We start from the raw sequence: 15,377 nt of genomic DNA, 5'->3' as shown, positions 1-15,377 counted from the left end.
TTTGGTTATAACCAGGAATGTTTTGCGATTCAGGATCCAAAAAGTCAATTAACATAGTCACATACCATTCCGAATTCACTGTAACTGCACAGTTGCTCTCGTCTTTGAAAAAGTACAGGCCAATTTTTCTTTGAGCCAACATTGCAGCCTGTACAGAAACATTTGGCAAATGGAGGACATTCTTGTGCTTCTGTTTAGGACCCATTGCATTCCAGTAGTGCCAATTTTGCTTATTGGTGTGACCTTTCAGATGAAAATGAGTCTCATCAGAAAACAGGATGATGTTAATTGAAGGGCACTTAGTCACACTATTAATGAACTGCAGCCTATGTCTGGCATTCTGAGGCTTTAATTCTTGCTCCAATTGGATTTTGTAAAGGTGCAGTTTAAGGTCTTTTTGCAGACTTGGGTGTAGTCATGATCTGTGTGCATTAAAGAACAAATGGAGAGGTTAGGATCATCACGAACAGACTGATTTACACTCTTCATGGATTCACCCATTTTTGCTGAACCTGGTTGCCTGGATTTTGGTTTGGCCAGTGTTGAACAGGTCTCTTCCAACGTTTTTTGGATAAAGAGAACACTCGGAGAATCATTTACACTATGTACTCCATGACCACTGCAAAATTTCCTCTTAACTACAGTAGCCAAATCACTGTTTTTGAAAAATTCTCACACACAGAAAGTGCAGTCTGCTCCCGAGAAGCGCTCCATATTGACTGAATTCCTAAAGGCCAAGCAAGTGGTGAACATACACCCCACTCTCCTCCAATTTGTTGTGGATAAGGAAAGATTTTTCAAATATAAACTTACTTTTGAGATGCCGAGTGTGTAGAACCATGAAACAAGGTAGGAGTTGAGGTGTGGTTATTCCTCCTGTTGAGCGAAGTTGTCAGAGTGTGTATATGTAATTGCTGTCTAATGTTTTGGTCTGTGAACGGCATTTCTACTCAGTAAGCTGTAATGTTTAAGACTCAGTAAAAGCCCTTGCAATGTCTCTGGCCAGAAATGTGCACAAGAATCTCTTCATTGACAGTAGCAGTTTTAATGTGCCAAGTTTTGGACAATCAACTTCCAATGTTCTTACCACTGAATAAATACCAGAGAAAGGGAAAATGGTTGAATATTTACTTTACTTTTTTGAAAACTTTTACCATGACTGGTGCACATAAAATATTTATATCATGCAAGCTTACAACTGGAGATATATTTATGAAAATCCAGTTGAAAATTATGAGACAGAATTGTTCGAGGGAACTTAACCTTCAGGAGGTGAAATATTAATACTACCGACAGGTGTATACATTCTAAGGGAAGAGAGATGATTCAAATGTTGGTTGGTGTCTCCTGATGGTGGCTTTTTAAGCTGGTGGTCTCTTTTGCCTTCCTGCAGATCACAAAAACCTCTTACCAGCTCCAGCCTGTTGGTGGTGCAGGCCATAGCCGACCCGGGGGGACCCCGACGACTCGGTGCTGGTGTCCAGCCGGTCCTTCTGGGTCGGCAGGCCCGCTCCACCTACACTGCCACCACCCCCACTGCTGCCACCCACAGAGGGCTGCCGGCCACTCGAGTAGACGGTGCTCCCCCTACCGGAGTCGCCAGCCGTCGAGCTGGACTGCCCCGTGCTGCGCTGCGTCGCCTTCTCATAGTCCGAGCTCTGCCCGGAGGACGCCGTCCTCGGAGGTTCTGTCGAGGGTGGGGGAGGCGGCGGGGCCGACACCCCGGGTGGCGCGAAGCCGCCCTCGTCATCGTCATCATCCTCGTCGTCCGGGAGGTCGAGTCGTGACTGCGAACCCCTCCTGCCCTCTCGGGCCTGCGGGGGCGGCAGCGCAGGCTGTTTCTGTGCCGGCAGGCCGGGAGCCCCTGACAGGTTCGCTGTTGCATATGCATTGCCTGAGTCGGCTCGTTCCTGCTGCCCTGTAGGTGTAGGATGGAATTTATACATATAGCTATCCTTCTTTGTGTTGCAATTTTAGTGGCCAGCAGTGTACTTCCTATGATTAACATAGTGCGTACCTTGCTGCCAATATAAACAAAATTTGACCCACACACCTGCCATGTGGTACTGCTGCTGTGCCTGAAGGTACTGGCCAGAGGATGCAGCCACAGAAGTGGAGGCTCCGGTCTGTCGCATCACCATGTACACCCCCGCTTGCTCCAGCTGGCTCGCGTAGTTCGCCTGCTGTTGAGACATCGGGGACAGTGCCTTCTGCCGCTGCTGTTGCTGGTGGGACCTGTCCGAGTTATGAGGGATGCAAATTCAGAGGTTTTCTCTGACATAGGTTGATGGGTGGTATTCTTACAAATGTCTGGCAATGTTAGCAACTTCATCCTTTGGTACAATGCTTGAACAACTGACTAGTCTTCTCCATCAGTGACTGCAAACATTGGTCTTACATGTATTCTGTGCTGGATGCAGAGAGCACATCTAATTTTGTCGTACACAACATTTGACAAAGAGGACTAGGTCACTAGTTAAAATGTACATAAGAGTGGAAAACCACCTGGACAGTGATAAATACTAAATGTTTCATCATTTTGCCATATACGAGATGCTCATTCCCAGGCGCTGGGCTGTAATAATCTGCTCCTTGTGAAGGTCACTTTTGTTGGTGGATTTGCCCATTTGTGGCCTGTACCATCGCTACAGTGATTCCCCATTCATTCATGTTCTGATTATATATTTTCTATTCACTTGTTCATTCATTCACACATTGTGTTCCCTCAATCTTGTCATGTAAGAGAACTTTCAGGACTGTGGACTGAGTCAAGTTATGCATTAAATGGCAGAAATAGCCTCAGTTAGCTATTTCTGTAAAGTATACTAACAACAAATTATGAGAAACACTCCTTTACTTAAACAAATTATGGTTATTAATTTATGTACTTTAGGAGACAAATTGCTGCTTTGAAGAAAGCCAGTGCTTGTCCTATACCACTCAGCTGCTGCTACTATTTCATACTCTGAATAAAGCATTTTAATTCTACAAAGACTATTTTTTGGTATCTATATACTGACAAAATCAGGATCTGTCTGAAACAAATGTTAGGGTTAGGAAGAATTGATTTCATAAGTCCAAGTATACAGATACATTGTGTAAGAGGTTGTGTAAGAGGTTGTTGCTGCAGCATATATGTAATGTAGCATGACGTTGATGCAGCTATATAAGGCAAGGGGTTACTATGGCATTCATGTTTTTATGACACGTGTATGATTAATGCGGCAAAGTGAACTATGGTGATGTCATTACCAATGCGTCCAGACAGGACCCGTGTGCTGTTATTCTTTTCTTGGCTGCTGAAGGACAGACACTGGTAGACATCCATCAGAGAATGAAGAATGTGTATGGGGCAGCACGTCTGTCGAAAACCACTGTTGTGGAAACTGTGACAAGGGATGCTGCTACTTAATGATAATGTACGTCATCGTATCACAGAAGTTTACCAATTTGAGTTGGAGACACTCGTGCATCCAGCCTATAGCCCTCATTTCTCCTTATATTATTATCCCACATTTGCTCCCTTAAAAATGGCCTTGAAAGGTCAATGATTTCTGTCAGATGAGGACTTGCAGGAAGCAGTTATGGGCATCATCTCCACAGCAGCACATGGTGCTTTACCAAATGGGTATTTCAACTTGGTGGAATGATTGCCTCGATGTTCAGGGCGATTTTGCTTGGTTGGCATACCAATTCTGGACTTTACAGCCTTCAAAAGGAAACTTTTTAATTGCCCCTTATAGTAGGAGAGGCTAATGACATATTAAACTATGTTTAAATATTTTGGGATTATCAGTTTGCTGCCTGATGTCCATTGGCAACCTCTTATATCCTTTTGCATCAGAATGCAAAACTCCATTCTGATCCCTAGAGAGGGATTCATAGTCTATAGGGAAATTAATTCTACTTCATGTATGGTGGTTGTGAATTGCTGAGTTCATCCTAAGTTCACTTTCATTATCAACCACAAATACCATCACAAAGTATATCCACTACTCAGTCACGTTAACGTGACCACCTGTCTAAAGACTGAATAACCACCTTTCACAGTGCAGACCACTGCAGCCATACGGGAAGGGGGTGAATGAGGGTTTGGAAGGTACCGACAGGCATGTGAGCCGTGCCGAGTCTGGTGTCATGACCAGCTGAACTAGGGTTCTCAGTTGAGGATCCGTGGCACAAACAGTCCAATCTAGGTAGTCCCACAGATTCACAATTGGGTTTAAATCCAGGGAGTTTGATGGCTGAGAGAGTAGAGTACACAGATCCTGCTGCTTTTCAAACCACAACATACACAGCGAGCTGTTCGACATGTTCCATTGTCCTGCTGGTAAATGCCATCTTGCTGAGGATCCCAAGGATAAGTGCATACTTTTGTCGATCCATCATGCCTTCAGAATGGTGAGATGACCCGGTAATGGCACGAATATGTTCTCCCTCCTCCGGCCTGGACCCTTCTGACGTTGTTGAGGGTGCTTACTTTAAGACATTTCACACCGACTGAGCTTAAAACATGATTACCTGAAAAGACCACCTTCACCACTCACTGGACATCCAGTTGTATTGGCGTGCAAATTCCAATCACTGTCACTGAAGTACAGCACTCAGCACAGGTGCATGAACCAAGCACATGCTGCACAGGTTCACAGGCAGCAATGTTTGCTGAATTGTTGTTGAAGAGACACTGCTGGTAGCCGTGTACTTCATATGGGCTGTCAGTTGCTCAACATTACGCATCTAATTGTCCTTACGCACCTCCATACTCATTGTGCACCTCTAACATCTATGGTCTGTGGTGCACCACACTCGCCTCAGCGCCATGCACCACAATTACCTTGGCACACCTTTTGGATAGTGGCATTTTGCGAGGCACAGTATACTTTAACCACAGCAGCACCATTTACAAACTTAGGCATTTCAGAAATGCATGGCTTGAAAGTCAATGATCAAGTTATTTTGGATGTCAGGTAAGTCACTCTGTTTCCACGTTATGACAATGTGTTCCGCGTCCCGTGAAGATGCTGCTGCTAATGCTGCCACCTGCCATCTATGAGTGATATTGATCTCAAACATAGGCAGTGGTCACATTAAAGTGACTCAACCATATATATTGACATGAAGTGTAAGACTCCCTGGGTCCCTGAAGAGGCTTCTGCACGATTTTCAGTCATCGACACCACACAATATTCTTATTGCACTCTGCTGTAGAATAAACACTCTTTTTACCCTAGCTGCAATGCCCCAGAAAGTTGTGCCATATGGCAGAAATTACTGAAAGCATAAAAAGTGTGCTGTTGATCTTGCCAGCATATCAACACAAATGGAAAAGATTTCCGGGTGTAAAGCAGGCAGAACTGCATCACTGGCTTGTAGCACCACCAGGCTGCTTTCAGTCTCACAGTAGGCAATGGCTGATCACTGGAAACCAGAGTGGTCTGACACATATTTGAACCTTAACTACTTTACTCCTTCTCTGAAAAATTTGAGTGCAGATAATTCTACAAATTAAATAGAGAAACTCTCTTGGCATCCTGTACCTCGGCCCGGCAGGTGTCTGGTGGTGGTAATAGCCAGAGGTGGAGGGAACTGTGTTTTCAGATGCGTGTTGCTGGTACTGGTAGCTCGCAGCTCCCGCAGGTTCACTGCCGCTCGCCGCATAACTGCGTGATGTGGGCTGCGCGGAGGCACCTTGGGGCACCGATACGGACGGCCCTCCTCCCAGCAGCCTCTGCTGCCGCTGCTCGTCCTCTGCGTCTTCCCTGCCGGTCAGTGGCTGAGGCCGGACTTTGCGTGGACTCGACTTCTCACTGCCCACGTCGCCGTTCACCTGTGAATAGTTATGAGGTTGATTTTTTAAGTTGTATCAAAACATCAATACAGTTATACACTCCTGGAAATTGAAATAAGAACACGGTGAATTCATTGTCCCAGAAAGGGGAAACTTTATTGACACATTCCTGGGGTCAGATACATCACATGATCACACTGACAGAACCACAGGCACATAGACACAGGCAACAGAGCATGCACAATGTCGGCACTAGTACAGTGTATATCCACCTTTCGCAGCAATGCAGGCTGCTATTCTCCCATGGAGACGATCGTAGAGATGCTGGATGTAGTCCTGTGGAACGGCTTGCCATGCCATTTCCACCTGGCGCCTCAGTTGGACCAGCGTTCGTGCTGGACGTGCAGACCGTGTGAGACGACGCTTCATCCAGTCCCAAACATGCTCAATGGGGGACAGATCCGGAGATCTTGCTGGCCAGGGTAGTTGACTTACACCTTCTAGAGCATGTTGGGTGGCACGGGATACATGCGGATGTGCATTGTCCTGTTGGAACAGCAAGTTCCCTTGCCGGTCTAGGAATGGTAGAACGATGGGTTCGATGACGGTTTGGATGTACCGTGCACTATTCAGTGTCCCCTCGACGATCACCAGTGGTGTACGGCCAGTGTAGGAGATTGCTCCCCACACCATGATGCCGGGTGTTGGCCCTGTGTGCCTCGGTCGTATGCAGTCCTGATTGTGGCGCTCACCTGCACGGCACCAAACACGCATACGACCATCATTGGCACCAAGGCAGAAGCGACTCTCATCGCTGAAGACGAAACGTCTCCATTCGTCCCTCCATTCACGCCTGTCGCGACACCACTGGAGGCGGGCTGCACGATGTTGGGGCGTGAGTGGAAGACGGCCTAACGGTGTGCGGGACCGTAGCCCAGCTTCATGGAGACGGTTGCGAATGGTCCTCGCCGATACCCCAGGAGCAACATTGTCCCTAATTTGCTGGGAAGTGGCGGTGCGGTCCCCTACGGCACTGCGTAGGATCATACGGTCTTGGCGTGCATCCGTGCGTTGCTGCGGTCCGGTCCCAGGTCGACGGGCACGTGCACCTTCCGCCGACCACTGGCGACAACATCGATGTACTGTGGAGACCTCACGCCCCACGTGTTGAGCAATTCGGCGGTACGTCCACCCGGCCTCCCGCATGCTCACTATACGCCCTCGCTCAAAGTCCGTCAACTGCACATACAGTTCACGTCCACGCTGTCGCGGCATGCTACCAGTGTTAAAGACTGCGATGGAGCTCCGTATGCCACGGCAAACTGGCTGACACTGACGGCGGCGGTGCACAAATGCTGCGCAGCTAGCACCATTCGACGGCCAACACCGCGGTTCCTGGTGTGTCCGCTGTGCCGTGTGTGTGATCATTGCTTGTACAGCCCTCTCGCAGTGTCCGGAGCAAGTATGGTGGGTCTGACACACCGGTGTCAATGTGTTCTTTTTTCCATTTCCAGGAGTGTAGAAATAAAATGAGTAACTTAAAGCAAACATGTCTAGGTATAAGGTATAATGAAACTGGCTATTGGTGCACTCCCGGTCTTTATGAAACAGCACAATCCACTGCTTTAAAATACAACACAATACATTGAGATATTTCAGATACAGTTATTTTTTACACCTATATTTATGACCTGTACATCATTTACATCACATTCACATATGGATCAATGCAGGGCACTTGTATAATTTGTGTTTGCACTCAGATGATATTGGTTCAAAATTACTGTGCATATTTTGCGATTCTTTGTATATTTTATTCTTTTGATGGGAATTTTTGCTGTTTTTGGATTCCATTTGTAATTATTATTATTAGTTGCTGAAACATTGTAAAAATTAGAGGAATGTGCAATGTGAATATGTTGCTCTTATTAGCATTGTGACTGCTGTCTTTGATGTACAGTTTGGGTGAGAGATGTATCGTGACTAGTGTGTCGTGAGTTGTATTCTGGACCTTTTGACAATTGGATGGGTTCAGCGGAGAAAATTATTAATAACCCAAGGTAAAATGGAACAAATGGGCTGTGACAATTCACTGAAAAATGTATAATGAAACAAATAGAACTCTGAAGTTGTTTTTGTGTGTAGATTTAACCCAGTAGACAAACTGTGTAAAGAAAAAGAATGCATATTAATGGACAACAAGTGGAAGATACATAGAAGATCATTTTTAATGATTTCAATTTAAATTCATAGATTTCCTCTTATTTGTTCTCAAGTCGCTGAGAAAATATGGCGGAAACAAAATCACAGAAGATACTTGAGATTTTCTATCTAAAACAACTTTACTAAGCCTAAATTTTTGACTTAGTAAAATAAGTGTCCAGTCAGAAAGGTCAAAAAAAAATGAGTATAACATGGATGAACACAAGTGGGCATTTAGAGCTGCCTAATGTACATCTTCCTCAGTGCAGAAGGTGAAACAGAGGTGGCAAAATAGCGAGTGATTCACAGTTTGTGGTTCCCCATAGTCATAGCTGGCAGTGATGACTGGAGTTCCCCAATTTTGGAGATTACATCTGGACCTTTCAGCTCCAAAGCTTAGGCAATTCAGAGCATGCCAAGTAGTCCACTTTTCTTCGTGCTACGATGTGTAGTATTTTCAGGTGGCTGAGAACAAAAATGGTTCAAATGGCTCTGAGCACTATGGGACGTAACTGCTGAGGTCATCAGTCCCCTAGAACTTAGAACTACTTAAACCTAACTAACCTAAGGACATAACACACATCCATGCCCGAGGCAGGATTCGAACTTGCGACCGTAGCGGTCGCGCAGTTCCACACTGTAGCGCCTAGAACCGCTCGGCCACTCCGGCCGGGTGGCTGAGAACAATGGGGTTTGTTTGTGAGTTATGCTTTCCACATTACTCACAGTTGAAATGTAACAAAGTGGACTGGCCGATCTTGCTCTGCTATTGCACTGCAGTATCCGAGTACTGTTTTCCATATTTATATTTTACTTTAGGACAACAATTATCTACCAAATATCAAAATTACTCCACAGCCTGTACTTTTCAAATTTCGTAGTAATGCAAGCTCCAAAATTTTGATCCCTCCCCCCCCCCCCCCCCCCCACTAATAATCTTTTTCTGGAACATTTATTTATGTGAATTGAAAGTATTAAGTTTACTGGTTTTAGGAATATGTTTGTTTTTACAAAATGTGCAATACTTTGGAAGTTATTTTAATTTGAAGATTTCATTGTTTATGTGGAAACATAATAAAGAATACTGTTTAAATTCTACTCCAAATAAGTTTCAATTTGGATAATTAATATTCAAATACCAAAATCATGACTCTATCACACATAGTGGCATTCTGTTGTGTACCCAGTCCATGTGGTGCCTCAGTCCGCTACCAATGATGTACCCTATGGATACTCCATGTTTAAGGATGTTGACTCCTTAACAGTTTTTGTCTCTGACAGTTAACTGTCGGCATCACCCTGGACTGTGACTTATGCAACGACAATATCTCTGACAGTTAACTGTCGGCGTCAGCTGGATGTGACTTATGCAATGACAATACAAGTCACAACAATTTTTCGTAGACTTTGTCTCCTTGTCTAAGGTACAAAGTGAAGTTGTCTGCTCAGCTGCAAAAGTCTTCAACAAATATGCGTCCACCATAAAGCAAGAAACTGGGAATCCCCACACACTGAAACAAAGTGTGAAAACATAAATCACTAGCCAACTGTCTAGATTGAAAGACTGAAAATTCTTGTTAGCTAAATGGCAAATAGTAGGGTGCACTGTAAAACTGCATGCCAAATAGTAACCTGGCCTCTGTTGTTACATCCATAGGAAACTTTTTTCTTTGAAAAATACCAGATTATTGAAGTAAATATTGAGCTACTAGTAAGTAAAACAGCTAGGAAAATTGGTAACTGCACTGCATATGTATGTGGAACTCTATTGGAGAAAAAAGGGGCTTACCTGCAGACTGGGCAGGTTTTGGAATGAGAAAGATTTGTGGCTGTGCGGAGAAGTTGAACACATTGAGACTGGAGAAAACTGAGCATGTGTGGAATGTTGGGCACCAAGTGAGTGCACAAATGTTTACTTGATGGAAGCTACGCTGGCAAGAGCAGTTAGCTTTGTGCATGGAAGAAGTAACAGGCACAGTGACTAAAAGCAGAGAGTGGCGCAAGTAACGTGTCTCAAGTGTCTAGATATGTGAACTGTTGATGCAGCTGCTGGATAAATGGAAAGTTTTCAGAAGTATAATAGCTGATATTGTCTTGTATTTACAGTATTTGGACTGAGGTAGACGAATAGAGCATATCACTGGACAAGGTGTGTGACTGAGCAGTGGTCTTGATACAACCAGACGTTACTAAAACGGATGTGAGATTCCATCTCTAATTGTATCAGAACTAAAGTTAGTAAGCATTGAGATCATTCAGTTAATATTGGAGTCTTCTATAAGCCCTAAACAAAATTAGTATATTCAATTGTACATTCTTGTAAGTTTAAAGACTTGATAGTTGATTTGGTTATGCTTATGTGCCTTGTGAGTAAATGTGGAAAGGAGGCAGCTGATTACAGGTTTAAGTAAGATTAAGGTAACTGAAATTTCTAAGCAAGAACAATAATTGAAACACTTGCACAAAAGGTTCAGTTTTTATGATGGTAAAATTAAATTTTATTGGTATGGTTGTAATATTTTTTTATTTAATATTGGTTTCCTTAAGGAAATAATTTCACAGGAAGTGTTTATGCTGTACTGGATAATTGCATAGTGTGTTGTTGGGTTATCAGTGACCAAGGTGGTGGGACTTTGTGATTTTAAAATAAATGTTTCATGAGTTAATATTGTCTCTACTCAATCAATTGCTGCATCGTTTTCCATTGAGGCCCAGTTACCCGTATCAGTGTGAGGACTTCAACAAGTATGTTACACATTTCACCCAGCACCGAAACCACTGAATGCAATGACAGTGGTGCTTCATCAGAAGAGAGTGCATGTTTTGGGTTTCCTGCAAGCACAGTTCTCCTGCAGATTCACAAACACAGTGAGGGAGTGAAAGGTAGTGGCATGTGGAAACAGATTCCGAAGTTGAAGTACGCGAGATATTACAGTTCTTATGGATAAAACATATATATTGCACACAGGTTCACCGTGAGATTCTGGCAGTGTATGGACCGAGTGCAATGCCACATCCAGCAGTACTGCAACAATGTCAATGATATGACTAAGGCTTCCCAGACACAGGTGATGCCGATCGGCTAGGAAGGCCATCGACCAGAGAAAATAGTGTTCGAGCAATCGTGCAACTGATTTGCAGCAGTTGCACTTTTTCTGACAACAAGGAAGTTCACACAGTGGTTCTTAAATGGCTCCGTGACCAAGGAGTGGACTTTTATTGTCAGGAAACTGGATGAATAGTAGAACATTCCAACCATTATTTCTGGAGACTCTGTGACTATACTGAAAAATAGTGTCACGTATCTGTGTGACTTTGAAGTGTAGTGCAGCATTCGATAAAAGTTGCTTAGCTTGCCATATTAATGTGTTATTTGCTTTTTGAACTCCCAAGTATAACCTGTACATTATTATAACTAAGGCTTACAATAATAATTTTATTAATGGTGAATTTAGCTACACTTCAGTATTATTACTTGCAGTCATTTTAGGCATATGTAAGTAGCAGAACAACATTTTTGTTTCATATTATATACTTGATCTGCTGTTTATTTCCTATTTCTACTGTGTGTACACACACCTGCGCACGCACACACACACACACACACACACACACACACACACACACACGGTGTGAAATATATGATTGGAAAGTGGGAAAAAAGAGGGAATGTATGAAACTGTTTTCATGTGCAAGTGACCTCACCACAGCATTGTTGTTGAGTCCTTCCTGCGAAGATTTTCCCTGCTCAACATCAGCACCAGAAGAATTCACATCCTTGGGAAGTTTCCCACTGCCGAAACGGCTCGAGATCATGTCCTTGATGGTGTGGTACGTTCGTGTTGAAAATGTCTTCCCGGCAACCTTGTCACCGCAGTCTTTCCCGTCCTTGTCCTTCATATTATTTTCTGTTCCACAATTTTGTTCTTCAACCTGTGACAAGTAGCAATACACATTACACAGAATTTATTTACAACATTTGGAACGTAGCAAGATGGAACAGCTATTTTTTCCTTCCTTTTGTGCTCTCTATTTAGTGCGTAATACTTGTACAGGAATATATAAAATCTCCAGTTCCTTTTAGCTGTATTTTTCAAAACTTTATTATTCGAGCATTATTTTAAAGACTGCTGATGATAATAATATAAGTAGTTCATGCAGAAACAATTTCTTTAATGAAATATTCTAAACTTACAATTCACTAAAACCGGTTGCTCTTCAAAATTTAAGCCCCCTAATACTTATTTTTTAAGGATCCCCACATCTTATTTAAAAGCCCTCATCCTCCCTCCTCTGTCAAACAAACATTTACTTTTTCTGAAAAATACTATTTCAGCAGTTATCTTTATTCAAGGCAAACTCAGAAAGGTCAAATGCTTTATGAAGGCTGCTGCAGTTGTGTATAGATCAGAAATGCTTATTATAATCAGTTCTAAACAACTAAAGGAGTTCAACAAGGCAGTCCCTTGACAGTAAGGACACCAGCACATTTGCATTTGCAAATAATGATGTAATTTGAGGTTTACAGAGAAAGAAGTCCACAAGAAGCTGGTCGTCTGGAATGACCCTCAAGAAGCACAGGGATTAATAATAAATGAGATATGGTTGCAATGTCAACCAACAGACCAAATCAGACAGGAATAATAAGGCTGGAAAGTACACTGCTATAAACAGAAGACTGGCACAAAAACAACGTGTGTATCATTTCAAGTGATACAAGATACTGTTTGAGATGAATAACTGAACTCAAAAATTGGCTAGTTCTACCATCAAATTTTGGATCTACTCTGGAATGAACAAGTCCTCTTAAGATCACAACAGACTGTTCTTCAGTCATACTTTATCTCCATGATAACAATCAAACTGGTTGAAAATAAACTGTGAACTACAAAAATGACGTTCTGACAAACTGTGGCCCAGAAAACTAGGCATAATAATATAAAAAATGAAAAAATTAGGGAAGAAGCTAAAGTGTTCACATCTTTGAATGAAAAAGTGACAAGGCCCATTTGAGTTGGTTTGGCCACATTCCATGAAGTTGGTAAAAGACCAGTAGGAAGATCGAGAAAGAGATGGCAGGATCAAGTGAAGGAGACAACAGGAACTAGAGGAGTCAACTGGGATATAGTTCTGAGAGAAGAATGGTACACAGGCAGACACAAGTGGACAGCCCTTGTAAAATACATTTGGGCAAATGATCTGATGATATTGATGATGATGCAAGTCCTACAGAGTCTATCAATGTCTTATCATAACAGTGATGCTGTAGTGATGAAACTTCAATCTTGTATGTAAAAAGGCAAAGCCATCTACAACTTAAACACCACAATGGTTATGCTATGGGAGGAGTTACTCACCCTGTTTTAACAGAACTTGCTGTATATTATGGTGTAACTTGGCAATTTTTACATTAACAAATCACTGAGAGAGGTGAAGGAGATGGTAAATAGCAAATAAAAAAAAAACCTTGTACTGAGATGCAGAGCAAGTTCCTTAGATTTTCAGCCTGTCACTTGACCACGAAGTGACTGAGTCATAGTTCTCCATCTGCATCCTGTCAAATTTTATTGAGCTGATTAAATCTGTCCGGTTGTAAGGAGTCATCAGGAACAGAGACAGAGTGTGATGAGGCAGGTGGAAGAGGGACAGAGTTTGAGGAGATGGGTGGAAGATGGACAGGGTGTAAAGAGACAGTTGGAAGAGAGACAGTTTGTGAGGAGCTGGATGGAAGAGAGACTTGGTGTGAGAAGGTAGGTGGAAGAGGGTCAAGTTGTGAGGAGGTGGGCAGAAGAGGGATCAGGTGTAAGGAGTTGGATGGAAGAGGGACAGGGCCTGAGGAGGTGGGTGGCAGATGGACAGGTTGAGAGGAGGTGGTTGGAAGGGGACAAAGCTTCAAGGTGGGTGGATGGAAGAGGGACATGGCATGGGGAGGTGGGTGGAATTAGGGACAGGATGAGATGAGGCGAATGGGTGAGGGACAGATTGTGAAGAAGTGGGTGGAAGAGGGACAGGATGTGAGGTGGTGAGTGGAAGGAGGACAGAGTGTGAAGAGGTAGGTGGAAGAGGGACAGGCTGTCAGGGGGCAGGTGGAAGATGTACAGGTTGCAAGGAGGCCTGAAATTTCACTGTTAACTATCCACAGTCTTTTGCCCATCACTGACCAACTCGATTCATCAAGTGATGGTTCTTTGTTTCTACACAGTGCTCAACAGTAAGGTCATCAGTGGCTTAACAAAACCAGTTTGACATGCATGTAGCTAAAATATTAAAAATTGCTTTTCAAAAGGTAAAATATTATACAAGTCTGATACAATTTGTTTCACTCTCACTACCGCTTTCACAAAGAAGCATGAAATAATTATTTAATTTTTATTTATTTATTTTGAGTCACCAGTTTTATGACTGGTTTAATGTGGGCTGCCACAAATTCCTCTCCTGTGCCTACTTCTTCATCTCAGAGTAGCACTTGCGACTGGCATCCTCAATTATTTGCTGGATGTATTCCAGTCTTGTCTTTCTCTACAGTTTTTACCCTTTACAGCTACCTCTAGTGCCACAGAAGTCATTCCCTGATATCTTAACACATGTCCTATCATCCTTTCCCTTCTCTTTGTCAGTGTTTTCCACATATTCCTTTTCTGTCTGATTCTGCACAGAACCTCCTCATTCTTCATCTTATTAGTGCACCTAATTTTCAACATTTGTCTGTATCATCATATCTCAAAAGCTTGGATTATCTTCTGTTCCAGTTTTTCCACAGTCCATGTTTCACAACTACACAATCATAACCATCAATCTTGCTGTACTCACTTCTGCTACTTCTCATTACTTACATCTTTCTTTGTTTTACTCTCAGTCCATATTTACTCATTAGACTGTTCATTCCATTCAGAAGATCATTTAATTCTTCTTCACTGTCATTCAGGATAGCAATGTCATCAGAAAATCATATCATTGATATCCTTTCACCCTGAATTTTTATTCCACTCCTGAACCTTTCTCTTATTTCCAGCATTGCTTCTTCGGTGTACAGATTGAACAGCAGGGGCAAAAGACTACATCCCTGTCTTACACCCTTTTTAATCCGAGCAGTTCATTCTTGGTCGTCTTTCCCTATAATTACCCCCATTTTCCTCATAATTTAGAACATCTTGCTCCATTTTCCACTGTTGAACACTTTTTCCAGGTCAACAGATCCTATGAACATGTCTTGATTTTTCTTTAGTCTTGTTTCCATAATCAGCCACATCATCAGAACTGCCTCTCTGGAGCCTTTACTTTTCCTAAAGCCAAACTGATCGTCAGCTAACACACCCTCGATTTTCCTTTACATTCTTCTGTATAATATTCTTGTAAACAACTTGGATGCATGAGCTATTAAGCTGAT

General features: G+C 42.9%; 1 protein-coding gene across 4 annotated transcripts in view; it reads right to left on the bottom strand.

The window, feature by feature from the left end:
- The window catches only part of LOC124551004 (mediator of RNA polymerase II transcription subunit 1-like), a 597,071-nt gene that overhangs the window by 40,483 nt on the left and 541,211 nt on the right, over positions 1-15,377 (bottom strand). For all 4 annotated transcript variants that reach the window (XM_047125846.1, XM_047125845.1, XM_047125844.1 and 1 more), the window contains 4 exons: positions 11,696-11,923; positions 5,538-5,827; positions 2,054-2,235; positions 1,412-1,918 (listed from right to left, as the gene is read on the bottom strand). In XM_047125846.1, the coding sequence (XP_046981802.1) occupies positions 1,412-1,918; positions 2,054-2,235; positions 5,538-5,827; positions 11,696-11,923 (1,207 nt within the window). The remainder of the gene's footprint in view (positions 1-1,411; positions 1,919-2,053; positions 2,236-5,537; positions 5,828-11,695; positions 11,924-15,377) is intronic.

The sequence above is a fragment of the Schistocerca americana genome, chromosome 9 (assembly GCF_021461395.2).
Source record: "Schistocerca americana isolate TAMUIC-IGC-003095 chromosome 9, iqSchAmer2.1, whole genome shotgun sequence".
NCBI lineage: Eukaryota > Metazoa > Arthropoda > Insecta > Orthoptera > Acrididae > Schistocerca > Schistocerca americana.
Note: the sequence above shows the minus strand (reverse complement) of the source record. Positions and strands in the feature narration are given on the sequence as shown.